The 14,116-nt window shown below is 36.5% G+C and overlaps 1 protein-coding gene across 1 annotated transcript in view; it reads left to right on the forward strand.

The window, feature by feature from the left end:
* Positions 1-592: 592 nt before the first annotated feature.
* TMEM45B (transmembrane protein 45B) overlaps positions 593-14,116 on the forward strand; it is a 20,850-nt gene continuing 7,326 nt past the window's right edge. The window contains exons 1-2 of the mRNA XM_008586741.1: positions 593-629; positions 13,647-13,843. Of these exons, the coding sequence (XP_008584963.1) occupies positions 13,663-13,843 (181 nt within the window). The 5' untranslated portion in view covers positions 593-629; positions 13,647-13,662. The remainder of the gene's footprint in view (positions 630-13,646; positions 13,844-14,116) is intronic.

A 14,116-nucleotide genomic window follows, 5' to 3' on the forward strand; every position in this document is an offset into this window, starting at 1 on the left:
CTGAGGGTTGTGATCCGTTGCCGGTCACGAAAAAAGACAAAAAGAAAAAAAAAAAAAAAAAAGAAAGTAAGCTTGATACAAAAAGAAAGAATACACACTCCACAAGCAGAGTGTGGACTGGCCTCAAGAAAGTAAGCAAGAGACCTACCTTTTGCAGGGATTTAGCTTTTATAGTTTTGCTATCTAAATATGAATATTCAACTAAGGGGGTGGTTCCCTGTTATGTAACATAGCCTTGCACATGTTCAGTTGGTCTCCTTTTGGAGTGTGTTCATTGGTCAAATCCTATCACATGTACTGAACATATTCAAGAATATTCTGTGCTCTTTAGCACCTCTAGTGGAAGGTCATTCAGAGGATAAATTCCACTTTAGTGAGCATGCTCAGCTACTAGGGTTATATAACCCTTCTCTACTGAGCATGCCCAGACACTGGATTTGCATAAGCCAGCCCCCTGTGGTCTCAACTTCCCCATGTTGGTGCCAAAAATAGGTCTAACTAGCAACAGTAACTCTCCTCTTGGGGAGGGCCTGGAGGAGAGGCCTGAGACCGTGGGGAGTGGCTTGAAACCCAGAGCTGTGTCCTGAAACTCAAGCCCAGGGAAACTGAGCACCTCCTATCTCAATATTGTAAGTAGTTTTTCATCTTTCTTGTCTCAGTCAAAAATACCTCAGGGAAAACCTTCCAAGACAGCTGGTATAGCTCTATTCTTTTTAATGGTTACATAATATTCCATGCTAAAGATAAAATACAAATTTTTTAGTCAAAGGTATGAGTGGAACTAAGTAGAAGTCCAGGCTGTCTGTGATATTTGGTGTTCTATGTATTTTGTATCCTGTCGACACAAATTGGAAGAGATTGGAAGCCAAGTCCTTCATTCTCATACTGTTGGAGGGTGCTGGTTGCTAAGCCTAGGCACTGAGGAGAAAAATAAAATTCAGTCCCCTTCTTCTGATTCTCCCACACATGTAGATACATCCTTTCCTTCACCATTCCCACTTTCCCCCTCTAAAATAAAAGGAAATGCATGACTTTTTGAAAAATCACCTTATCAAGCTTTATTTTCAACTACAGTACAGGGAAATAGCATCAACCATAAATTCTCCTTTGCTCTGCACCATTTCCTCACTCTACTTCTGTGACTCTCCTTTCCCCTTATTTCTTCGTTCCCCACTCTACCTTACTCTTTCCTCCTTTTCTCTTTGTGATACCTACCTTGTCTTTCATTTCAGTTACCTCAAATGAGAGAGAAAGAGAGAGTGCACATGTGATTGGGGGAAATGATTAAAAACAAGGAGTACAAGGAAAATCAGGTCAGACCTTTTACTGAATTATATTCTTTTTCCAATGATCTCCTTAGATATGAAATGAAAAGGAACAGTTGCCTGAACCACCAATCTTCTTGATTGCCAGCTTTAATTTAGAGCTACTCGCTCTCCACAACAATCCTCCCTTCCCACTCCCATCATATCTCATATCCCATCAAGTAAGAAACCAGGGAAATTTGTCTTTGTGAAAGCACTTTCTGATGTTTGTTTTCCTATTTGTGGGTTCTTCCTTAGATGGAAAAGTTTTACAGTGTAACAGCCACACCATCTGTGTGTATTAGGGAGCACATCACTTAAGTGTTTCCTTTTTTATTTTATATATATTTTAAATAAATATTTAAATTATTTTTTAAGTAGAATTCTCAAGGGCTTACCCTATTTATGTGGAGTTTTCAAACTATTAGAAGCCTAGATTTTTATTGTTCTATTTGAAGTTAGTTATTGACTTGTTCCTCCTTTTACTAAAACTCACCCATACTATATGTCTACCATGTGTTCCATAATGTAACTAATCTAATGAACTAATATTAATTTGTTAATGGAAGAGATATACCTCCCCTACCACTCTCCCCCACCAAATCAAAGTATTCAGTCTTCCATGTAGCACACATGAATTTCAAAGAAGTTTCTACAGACATGATGCAGGCCGTACTTTCAACTGATGTGAATTTCAGACCGATTAAAGGGAAGGATGGAGATTGACAAACTGGTATCAAGTATATAGATGTAAGCAAATACTCTGCCTTTATTTAGGGAACTGCTTTACAGAAGAATGAGGAAGAGCAGAACGTGGGGAATGCCAGTTAGTCAGTGTACAGTTTTGACACACATTTGCAAAGCTGGTTTTTCTGCACCTTTGACTAGGAAAACAAATGAGTACAACAGGCTTGATCTTGAAAGGGACCTATGTTAAACATTAAACAAAAATGGAGATTTTTTTTTATGTTGATCAAAAGAGTGTTAAAAAGAATGAGAACAGGGCCTTCCAGGTTTGGCAGCAAAAAGAGGTAGGCAATTCCTTTCTGCAAAAAAACAAAAAAAAGTATTAAACTAAATTGTCAAAACCCAGCCATTTTGGGGAACTGGAAATTGACTAATGGCAGACAACAAACTGAGAAGCATCTATTCTTGAAAAACTATGAGATGTCCAGGTATGAACAGTAGGAGATCATGGCCTTGTTGCATGGAATGCTCCCATCACCCTCTACATTAGTCAATGACTTAAGTAAAATGGGACTGACCATGAAAACTGTAGCCTTGCTGCCAATGAATGGGTTCAATTCAGAGTAATGGTTAGGGGACTTAAAATCCTTTGCTTCACTGGCTAAATGTGTGAATGAATACTTGGGAATTAGTCAGGAAAATTCACAGCTTTGCTAGCCTGATGTTGTACTCACACTTGGGGCAAGCAGAAGATCAACCAGGAATTTAACAGGGAGATCCTGGAAATGATAGATTTATAAAAGGTTGAGATAAGAACTCCACATGTCCCCAACTGACTGAGAAACTATGCATATATGGGGGAGACCTGACAGAATCCAGCAAAAAGTTAAAGACAAGGGAGAATTGAATACTGGGCTTCTCCAGCCCACACACAGATGGATCAAGAGAGGCTGGAAGCCTTGTAGGCTTGAAATATTTAAGCAAACCTCTTCCCAAATAATTGGCCAACTACTCTAATTGGCTATGAAAACAAAGAAGTGACCTCTAGGAAGCAAAGCTAAGAAATAAAAAACAAGAATAACAAAACTGGGCAAAGACATCAGCATCTTCACACTGTGTGAGAGACAGATTCCAATTGTCCAGGCTAAATGTGGTGGGGGAAGGGGCGGGAAACACTCCTTGGGAATATAATACAGATTCCAGAATTGCTGCAATATAATTATCTAAAAAATGTTCAGGGCCGGCCTGGTGGCGCACTGCTACAGTGCGCCGCTTGGGAGCGCGGCGGCGCTCCAGCCGAGGGTTCAGATCCCACATACAGACCGGCCGCTCACTGGCTGAGCGAGGTGCGGGAGCAACACCGAGGGTTGCGATCCCGTTGCCGGTCCCGGTCCGGTACGGGCGCGACACTGAGGGTTGCGATCCGTTGCCGGACACGGAAAGAGACAATAGACAAAAAAAAAAAAAAAAAAAAAAATTTGTAAACTTAAAAACAATTCACTTGAAAAAATCCAGAGGAAAAAAAAAAAAAAAAAAAAAAAAAGAATCTGTAAACTTAAAGACAATTCACTTGAAAATATCCAGAGGACAAAAAAAAAAAAAAAAAAAAAAATTTGTAAACTTAAAAACAATTCACTTGAAAAAATCCAGAGGAAAAAAAAAAAAAAAAAAAAAAAAAGAATCTGTAAACTTAAAGACAATTCACTTGAAAATATCCAGAGGACAAAAAAAAAAAAAAAACTAAAAAAAAATGAAATGAAGAATGCTTATGAGATTTATAAGACACCATCCAGAAAGCTAACTCTGATATTACAGCAGTTCCAGAGGAGAAGAATGAGAGAAAGGGGATGAAAGCTTACAGAAACAAAGGCTGAAAACTTCCCAAATCTGGGAGGAGATATGGACATCAGTACATGAAGCTTAAAAGTCTCCAATCAGGTTCAACCAAAAGAAGACTACACCAGGATATATTATAATCAAACTGTCAAAAATCAAAGACAAAGAATATTGGAAACAGCAAGGGGAAAAAGGTTCCTTCTGTACAAGAAAATTGCCATAATTCTATCAGTAGATTTCTCAGCAGAATCTTTGCAGACCAGAAGAAAGAAGGATGATATATTCAAAGTGCTGAAAGAAAAAAGTCTGCCAACCAAAAATAGTTTACCTGGCAAAGCTGTACTTTGGAAGTGAAGGAGAGGTTCTGGTGGGTTAGCTCAGTTGGTTAGAGCATAGTGTTGTAACACCAAGAACAAGGGTTTGGACCCCATAGCAGCCAGTCACAAAAAAGAGAAAGAAAAAGAAAGAAATGAAATGAAATGAAGGAGAGATCAATACTTTCCTAGACAAAAGCCTAGGGAGTTTATCAACACTAGATATGCCTTACAAGGAATGCTAAAGGGCGTTCTTTAAGCTGAAATAAATGGTTGCTAATAAGTAACATGAAAACATATGAAAATACAAAATTCACTGGTAAAATTAAGCATATAGTCAAATTCAGACTACTCTAATATTGTAATGGTGGTGTGCAAAATTAATTATATCCCTAGTATAAGGGTTAAAAAGAAAAAATATTTAAAATTACTATAGCTATAATAATTATTTAATGGTATGCAATATAAAAATATATAAACTGTGACATCAAATACATAACATGGGGGGGAGCAAACATAGAATTTTTATATGCAATTGACACTGTTATTATCAGCTTAAAATAAACTGTTATACTATGAAATGCTTATGTAAGCTTCATGGTAACCGCAAAGTAAAAATCCATAGTAGATACACAAAACATAAAGAGAAAAGAATAAAAGCATACCACTAAAGAAAATCATCAGATCACAAAGGAAGACAGCAAGCAAGAAAGAAAAGAACAAAGGATTTACAAAATGGCCTGAAAACAATTAATGAAATGGAAATAGTACGTCCTTACCTCTCAATAATTACATTGAATATAAATGGATTAAATTCTCCAATCTAAAGACACAGAGTGGCTGAATTGATGAGAAAAACTGAGACCCAAATGTACTGACTACACAAGACTCACAACAGCTTTAAGAACACATATAGTCTGAAAGTGAAGGGATAGAAAAAGATATTCCATACCAGTAAAGAGCTGGGGTAGCTATACTTACATCAGATAAAATAGACTTTAAGTCAAAAATTGCAAAAAGAGACAAAGAAGATTATTATATAGTGATAAAGAGGTCAATTCATCAAGAGGATATAACAATTGTAAACATATATGTACCCAACACTAGAGCACCTAAATATATAAAGCAGATACTAATAAATCTAAAGAGAGAAAAAAAACAGCAATACAATAATAGTAGGGGACTTCATACCCCACTTTCAACAATGGATAGATCATAGAGACAGAAAAATCAATAAGGAAACATAGGATTTGAACACACTTTAGGCCAAATGGACCTAATAGAAACATACAGAACGTTCCATCAAACAGCAGCACAATATACATTCTTCTCAAGTGCACAAGGAACATCCAGGACAAACCATATGTTAGGATACTAAACCAGTCTTAACAAATTTAAGAAGATTAAAATCATATCAAGTATCTTTTCTGACCACAATGGTATGAAACTAGGAATCAATAACAGGTGGAAGACTGGAAAAATCATGAAAAAGTGGAACTTAAACAACATGCCCCTGAACAACCATTGGGTCCAAAAAGAAATCAAAAGAAAAAAATTTTTAATGTCCTGAGACAAATAATAGAAACACAACATATCAAAACATATCAAAAACATCCCTAAGAGAGAAATTTATAGCAATAAATGCCTACATGAAGGAAAAAAAGAAAGTTCTTTAATATTAGCCTAACTTTATTCCTGAAAGAACTTAGAAAAAGAACAAACTAAGCCCAAATCTAGTATAAGAAAGGAAGTTAAAAAGATCACAGTAGAAATAAATGAAATAGACTCTAAAAAAACAATAGAAAAGATCAAAGAAACTGAGTTGGTTTTTTGAATAAATAAGCAAAACTGACAAACCTTTAGCTAGACTAAGAAAAAAGAGAAGACTCAAATGAAAAAAAAATCTGAAATAAAAGAGGAAAATTACAACTGATACCACAGAAATACAAAGGATCATAAGAGACTATTATGAATAATTATATGCCAACAAATTGGTTTACGTAGAAAAAAGTGGATAAATTCCTGGAAACATATAACCTACGAAGGCTGAATTATGAAGAAATAGAAAATCTGAACCGACCAATAATGAGTGAGGAGATTGAATCAGTCACTTTAAAATCTCCCATCAAAGAAAAGCCCAGGACAAGATGGCTTCATAGCTGAATTCTACCAAATATTTAAAGAAGAAGTAATACCAATCTTTCTCAAACCCTTCCAAAAAACTGAAAAGAAGGGAATACTTCCAAAATCATTTTAAGAGGCCAACATAATCCTGACACCAAAGTCAGACAAGGACAATACAAGAAGATCACAAGCCAATATCCTTGATAAACATAGATGCAAAAATCCTCAACAAAATACTAGTAAACCAAATTTAACAGCTCATTAAAAGAATCATACACCATGATTAACTTGATTTTATCCCTCGGATGTAAAGAAGTTTCAACTTATTCAAATTAATAAATGTGATACACCACATTAACAGAGTGAAGAACAAAATTCATATGATCATCTCAATAGATGCAGAAAAAGCACTTGACAAAATTCAACATCCTTTCATTATTAAAAGCTATCAATTAGGTATAGAAGTAATGTATCTTAACACAATAATAGCCATTAACAAGCCCATAGCTAACATCACACTCAATGGTGAAAAGTTTAAAGCTGTTCCTTTAAAATCAGGAATAAGACAAGGATGCCTACTCTTGCCACTTTTATTCAACATAGTGTTGGAAGTCCTAGCCAGAGAATTTAGGCAAGAGAAATTATAAAGGAGCAATTAGGCATCCAAACTGGAAAGGACGAAGTTAAATTGTCCCTGTTTGCAGACAAAATGATCTTATATATATAAAAACTCCATCAAAAAACTTTTAAAACTAATAAATAGTAAAGTTTCAGGACACAAAATTAACATGTAAAAATCAGTTGTGTTTCTATATACTACCAGTGAACTATCTAAAAAAAAAAAAGTTTTAATCTCATTTACGAGAACATCCAAAAAAATTCATAGGAATAAATTTAACCAAGAGGTGAAAAATCTGTACACTGAAAACTATAAAACTTTCATTGATGAAAGAAATTGAAGAAGACACAAATAAATGGAAAGATATCCTGTGTTCATGGGTCAGAAGAATCATTGTTGTCAAAATCTCAGTATCACCCAAAGTGATCTACAAGTTTAATGCAATTCCTATCAAAATTCCAATTTTTCATAGATATAGAAAAAACAATCCTAAAATTTGTATGGAACCACAAAGACTCCAAATAGCTAAAGCAATCTTAGGAACAGGAAGAATAAAGATGGAGGCATCACACTTTCTGATTTTAAATTATATTACAAAGCTGTAGTAATCAAAACAGTTTAGTACTGGCATAAAAACAGACACATAGACCAAGAAAATAGAATAGAAAGCCCAGAAACAGGCTCACCCATGTAAGTTTGACTAATCTTCTATAAAGGTTCCAAGAACACACAATGGGAAAAGGATAGTTTCTTCAATAAACGGTGCTGGGACAATTGGAAATCCACATGCAAAAAACAATGAGGTCTGGCTGGATAGCTCAGTTGGTTACAGTGTGGTGTTATAACACCATGGTCAAGGGTTTGGATCCCAGTACTGACCAGCCTCCAAAAACAAACAAACATACAAACAAAAACAATGAAATTGGACTTCTACACCATACACAAAAATCTTACACCATACACAAAAAATCTCTTATGCCATAAAATATTTTACACCATACACAAAAATCAACTCAAAATAGATTAAAGACATAAACATAAGACCTAAAACCAAAAACTCTTAGAAGAAAACATAAGGGGAAGCTCCATGACGCTGGTCTTGGCAGTGATTTTTAGATAAGACACCAAAAGCACAGGCAACAAAAGCAAAAATGAACAGATGGGATTGCATCAAATGAAAAAGCTCCTGCACAGCAAAGGGAACAATCAACAGAGTGAAAAGACAAACCACAGAATGGGAGAAAATATTTGCAAATCATGTATGTGATAAGAGGTTAATATCGAAAATATACAAGGAATTCCTACAACTCAAGAGCAAATAACAAATAACCCTATTAATAAACAAAGGACCTGAATAGACATTTCTCCAAAGACAAATAAATGGTCAACAGGTAAATGAAAAAATGCTAGACATTGCTAATCATCAGGCAAATGTAAATCAAAGCCCCAATAAGATAGCACGTCACATTTTTTGGATGGCTTTTATCAGAAAGTCAAAGGATAACAAATATTGGCATGGATATGGAAAAAGGGAATACTTGTACACAGTTGATGGGAATGTAAATTGGTATAGACATTATGGATAACAGTGTGGAGGTTCCTTGAAAAATTAAATATGGAACTACTATATGATCCAACAATTCCACTTCTGGGTACATATCCAAAGGAAATAACTGTCTCAAAAAGATATGTGCACTCCTGTGTTCATTATTCGCCGCATTGTTCACAGCAGCCAAGATACAGAAACAACCTAAGTGTCCATCAATGGATGAACGGATAATAAAAATGTGGTATACATACACAATGAGATATTATTCAGCATTAAAAAAATAAGTAAATCCTGCCATTTGAGACAACATGGGCAATCCTGGAAGACGTCATGCTAACTGACATTATGGTGGCTTCAGACAGCAAAATAAACCCTGCATGATCTCACTTACATGTGAAATCTAAAAAAGTCAAACTATGAAAATAGAAAGTAGAACAGTGGTTACCGGGGGTTCAGGGGATGGGGAAAATGGGGAGATGTTGGTCAAAGGGTATAAACTTATATCTATAAGATGAATAACTTCTGGAGACCTAATGTATAGCATGGGAACTATTGTTGATAATAATGTAATATATACTTGAAATTTACTGAGAGTGGATCTTAAGTATTCTCATCATGAAGAAAAAGAAAAGGTAACTATGTGAGGTGATAGATGTGTGATTTAGCTTGATTGTGGCAATCTTTTCACAATGTATATGTATATCAAAACATTGCATTGTATATCTTGAACATATACAATATTTACTTGTCAATTATACCTCAATAATGTTGAAAGAAAATGAGATTAGAGTTTTTCAGATAAACAGGAAGAAATAAAGAGCACTGGAAATGGTAAATATGTAATTAAACATGAAAGAACATACATATATTTTTATTCTTTGAAAAAATATAAAATTGTTTAAAGCAATAATTGCAACACTGTTGTTTTATAACCTAGATTTTATATACATATACAATTTCTGCCTTTTTATTGGAATGGTTAATTTAGCCCATCATATATATATATAGTATATTCATAGTAATGGTTTATTTAGTCCATATATACATGAAGGAATGGGTAAGAAATGGAGCGATATTGGGACAAAGTTGCTATATTTTATCAGAATTAAGTTAGTATTAACCTAAAGGAGACTGTGGTAACTTAAAGATGTATACTGTTATCCTTACAGCAAGCACTAGAGGAAAATTAAAAATGTAGCTAAGAAAAGGAAAAGAGGATTAAGATGGTGTAGTGGATTGAGTTATGTCCTCCCAAAACTCACTGAAGCTTGAATTTTGTCTCCCAAGTTTTGTGTTTTAGAAATTTAGTCCCCACTGTGACTGTTAAGAGGGTGGGAAATCCTATTATGATAATTGAAAGGTGGAGCCTTGAAGAGGTGATTACATTATAGGACCACTGCCATAGTGAATGGATTAAAAATGGTGATCAGGGGTGTGGTTCTGAGGGCTTTAAGAGAAAAGAGAGGAGAGTCTCTCTTTGCTTCAACCATCTTGCAATGTGAGACCCCTGGGTCACTGTCACCAACACCAGATGGACTTTGGACTTCCCAGCCTCAGTAACTGTAAGCAGTAAATTTCATTTCCTTTATAAATCACCCAATTCCATGTATTTTGTTATAATCAACAGAAACAGACTAATATAAATGGTATACTAAAATTATTTGTTCTACAAAAAAGGCAGCAGAAAATGAGGAACAGAAGAACAAAAAATGCACGAGACAAACAACAAAGAGCAAAACAATAAATGTAAATATAACCACATCAATAATCACATTTATATGAATGGACTAAATAAACCATTCCAATAAAAAGGCAGAGACTGTCAACCATGCATTCTCATGCAGTTTCGAAGAATCTCCCTTTCATGCATGTTTTGGGGAGTACTAGAGACATTATTAATGGAAGTAAACCAAGAAAGAAAAATAAATGGCATCCAAGAAACAGGGGGTCCAAAATGTAAAAGGCAAAGGAAATTTGGAAGATGGTGCTAAATGTTCCAGGCTGTCTAGTTAGCTCACTGGGTTACAGCATAGTGCTAACACCACCAAGGTCAAGGGTTCAGATCCCCTTACCGGCCAGCACCAAAAAAAAAGTGCTGACTCACTTGAATGATGCTAAATGCATCAGGATAACATACAACCAGTTCAGTTTTGGAACAGGAGGAGAGAAGGCTCTGAAAAAGAGGTCTCTGGGAATAAAATGAAACTGATAGGCTATCTGATGTTAAAATGTCTACAATTTAATTTGATAGACATTTGACAGATCTGTTAGCTCTTTTGTGGAAAAACATAGTGATAGGTCTATAGAAAACTAAACAAATAAAAAACAGGGCAACCGTTAACTCCAGAATAAAACAACAATGTTGAAGAAAACATAACCCATAATATACTACTTGGATCAACATTTATTCATTCCACAAATATTGAGTGCGGTTAGCTCCGTGCTGTGGTTGCAATAACAAAATAGATCAAATCTCTGTTTTCAAGGGGTTTACATTTTAGTGGATGGACATAGATACCAAAAGAAGATAGAAAGAATCAGTTTGTAATACCAGATAATGATTCATACTTTAAAGAAAATTTACAAGTATACATGGATTGAAAAGTATACATGGGGCAGGCCTGCTATTTTATATAGTGAGTAGGGGAATAAAGTGACATTTTAACAGGAGACCCGAGTAAAGTGAAGGAGAGAACTGTCGGTATCTGTGGGAACTCCATTCTAGAAAGAACAGATAGTGCACAGTCTTGAAGCACAAATGGATTATACTCAACTGTTTGAAGGAATGGAAGTGATCCAATGTGGCAGGGGAAGAATGCTGGGAGAGATCAAAGAGGTGGCCCAGGACTAGATCATATAGGACCTTACTGGGCCAGGTAAGGACTTTGGACTTACAGAGCCATAATAATGAAACTAATGATTAAACAAATGAGTATACTGTAACCATGACAATGAAGAGGTGAAGAGGAGGCAAAGGTTGTTAAGAGAGCACTAGGAAATTGGTAGAGATTGCTCGAACATGATAAATTAACAAATGGCAGCATGCACAAACTACTAGCATTATGGAAGTAAATACCAGAGGAAACAGCTGAGACAGTTCAAAGTGGCTTCACTAGGCAAGGGATGGAGCATGGAACTGTTGCATTTCATCATAAGCCTTTAATACTATTTCATTTTTTGAAAACTATAAGCATTTTTTTTAAACCTGTGCAAGTTCTTGATGAAGGATAGGACCCTCAACTGTCAGTGTGTAAGAAGTGAAACAGCCCTGACAATCTAGCCAGTGATTGAAGGATGGATCAATGCACAGGGTTGGAATAGGCTGTGCAGATGATAGTGGTCTTTTCTAGCTCACTCTGTCTGTTTTGTGTTGCTATAACAGAATACCACAGCCTGGGTAATTTTTAAAGAGCAGAAATTCATTTCTCACAGTGCTGGAGGCTGGGAAGTCCAAGACCGAGGTGCTGGCATCTGCTGTCTGGTGAGGGCTGCATCCTCACATGGCAGAAGGAGGAAGGGCAAAAAGGGGAACCAAGTCCCTCTGCCAAGCTCCTTTGTAAGGACACCTCATCTTACTCGTGAGGGAGGAGCTTTCATGGCCTAATCACCTCTTAAAGTCCCCTCCTTTTAATACTATCACATTGGCAACACCTGGATTTTGGAGGGGATGCATTCAGACTATAACAATCAACAACTGCTATTTTTCTCCCACCCTACATATTCTTTAAGTCACCTCCCAGGCCACAGAAGAAAACAATCATTTTTCTTCTGAACAAATACTAACAGACATAATTTTGATCCTACAGTCTCATGCTTCTGTATGTGGAATAAAAGCAATTCATTCCTGAAATCTTTTTTAGAATAAGGTGATGGTTATATAATTATTTTGATTTTTACAAAATTTGAGTCATAGTGGGCTGGCCCGGTGGTGCACTGCTACGGTGCGCCACTTGGGAGCGCGGTGGCGCTCCCGCCGAGGGTTTGGATCCCACATACAGACCGGTTCCCGCTCACTGGCTGAGCGAGGGGCGGGCGCAGCGCCGAGGGTTGCGATCCCGTTGCCAGTCCCGGTCCTGTACGGGCACGACACTGAGGGTTGCAGTCCGTTGCCGGACACGAAAAAAAAAAAAGACAAAAAAAAAGGAAAAAATATATATATATATTTATTTTGATTTTTACAAAATTTGAGTCATAGTGGGCTGGCCCGGTGGTGCACTGCTACGGTGCGCCACTTGGGAGCGCGGTGGCGCTCCCGCCGAGGGTTTGGATCCCACATACAGACCGGTTCCCGCTCACTGGCTGAGCGAGGGGCGGGCGCAGCGCCGAGGGTTGCGATCCCGTTGCCAGTCCCGGTCCTGTACGGGCACGACACTGAGGGTTGCAGTCCGTTGCCGGACACGAAAAAAAAAAGACAAAAAAAAAAAAAAAATTTGAGTCATAGTGACCATATTCATTTGGATTTAAGTGCCACACCAAAACACTTTATTTTTAAAATTATTTTCAAATTATATGAAAATGATATCATACTTCCACTTGTACACCTCTAATTATGGTGAGATTTATTATTAATTTGTATTATTTTTTGAATCATTTGTTCATGTCTTTTGCCCATCCTTCTTGGTCTTTTCTTGTTAATTTGTAAAGGCTCTCTAATGTAATAGCAATTTACCATATAGCTGCTACGCACATTTTTTCTGGTTTGTTGTTTGCCTTTTGATGTTGTTGATATTAAAAATGCTTATGTAGTTGATTGTTTGGGGGGTTTTTTGGTTTTTTTTAGTTCCCTCCTTTACATTTATGCTTAGGAAGTTTTCTCTACTCTGAGATCAATAAATATTTACCTGTCCTCCTCTTTCCCCACACCAGTGTTTTTATTTTACCCACATTCTAAAAGCCTTACGGCCAGTGGTATTCTCTTGGTCAAGTAACTCACCTAACAGACAAAACTTCAGTGACATAACATACAGGCTTTATTTGTATAAGAATGAGGCTGGCTGGTTAATTCAGTTGGTTAGAGTACAGCCTTACAACACCAAGGGCACCAAGTTTGGATCCCCGTACTGACCAGCCACCACAAACAAAGAATGAGTTGTTCCTTCTTAATGTGGCTTATAATTTGGAATCTTTGGGTATGTATTGTGTTTCCTGCCAAAAATATACATTTATATGTTTTCTTCACTCAGCCACCTAACAGATGTCCCCTAATTTTTTAGGTGTCCTAAAACCCTGATGGCGAACTTCAAGGGCCACGCTCTCCCAGGGAGTTTCTTCTTGATAGTTGGACTATGGTGGTCTGTGAAGTACCCACTGAAGTACTTTCACCAAAAGGGGAAGAAGAGCCGACTGAATCATCATCATCAGCGTCTCGAGATCATTGAAGCTGCAATCAGGACTTTGTTTTCAGTCATTGGTAAGAGTGAGCTCGTTTGGTCCAGGAAATCTCCCCTTCACACCCAAAACTTTAATCTCCGTTTTGGGCTCTGTGAGACAGATGTTTCCACTGGCAGAGATAACAGGACAAGGATTTCCAGTTGGCCAGTAGGCTGTTTTATCATAATACCCATTATGTGCAGCACTTTATAATATTAATAGCTAATAGCATCTTATATCATAGTGCACTATGAAAAACTATCAAACTATATATATATATATATTTTTTTTTTTTTTTTTTTTTTTTTTTTTT

This window comes from Galeopterus variegatus, unplaced genomic scaffold (genome assembly GCF_000696425.1).
Source record: "Galeopterus variegatus unplaced genomic scaffold, G_variegatus-3.0.2 Scaffold4098, whole genome shotgun sequence".
In the NCBI taxonomy this organism is placed as follows: Eukaryota; Metazoa; Chordata; class Mammalia; order Dermoptera; family Cynocephalidae; genus Galeopterus; species Galeopterus variegatus.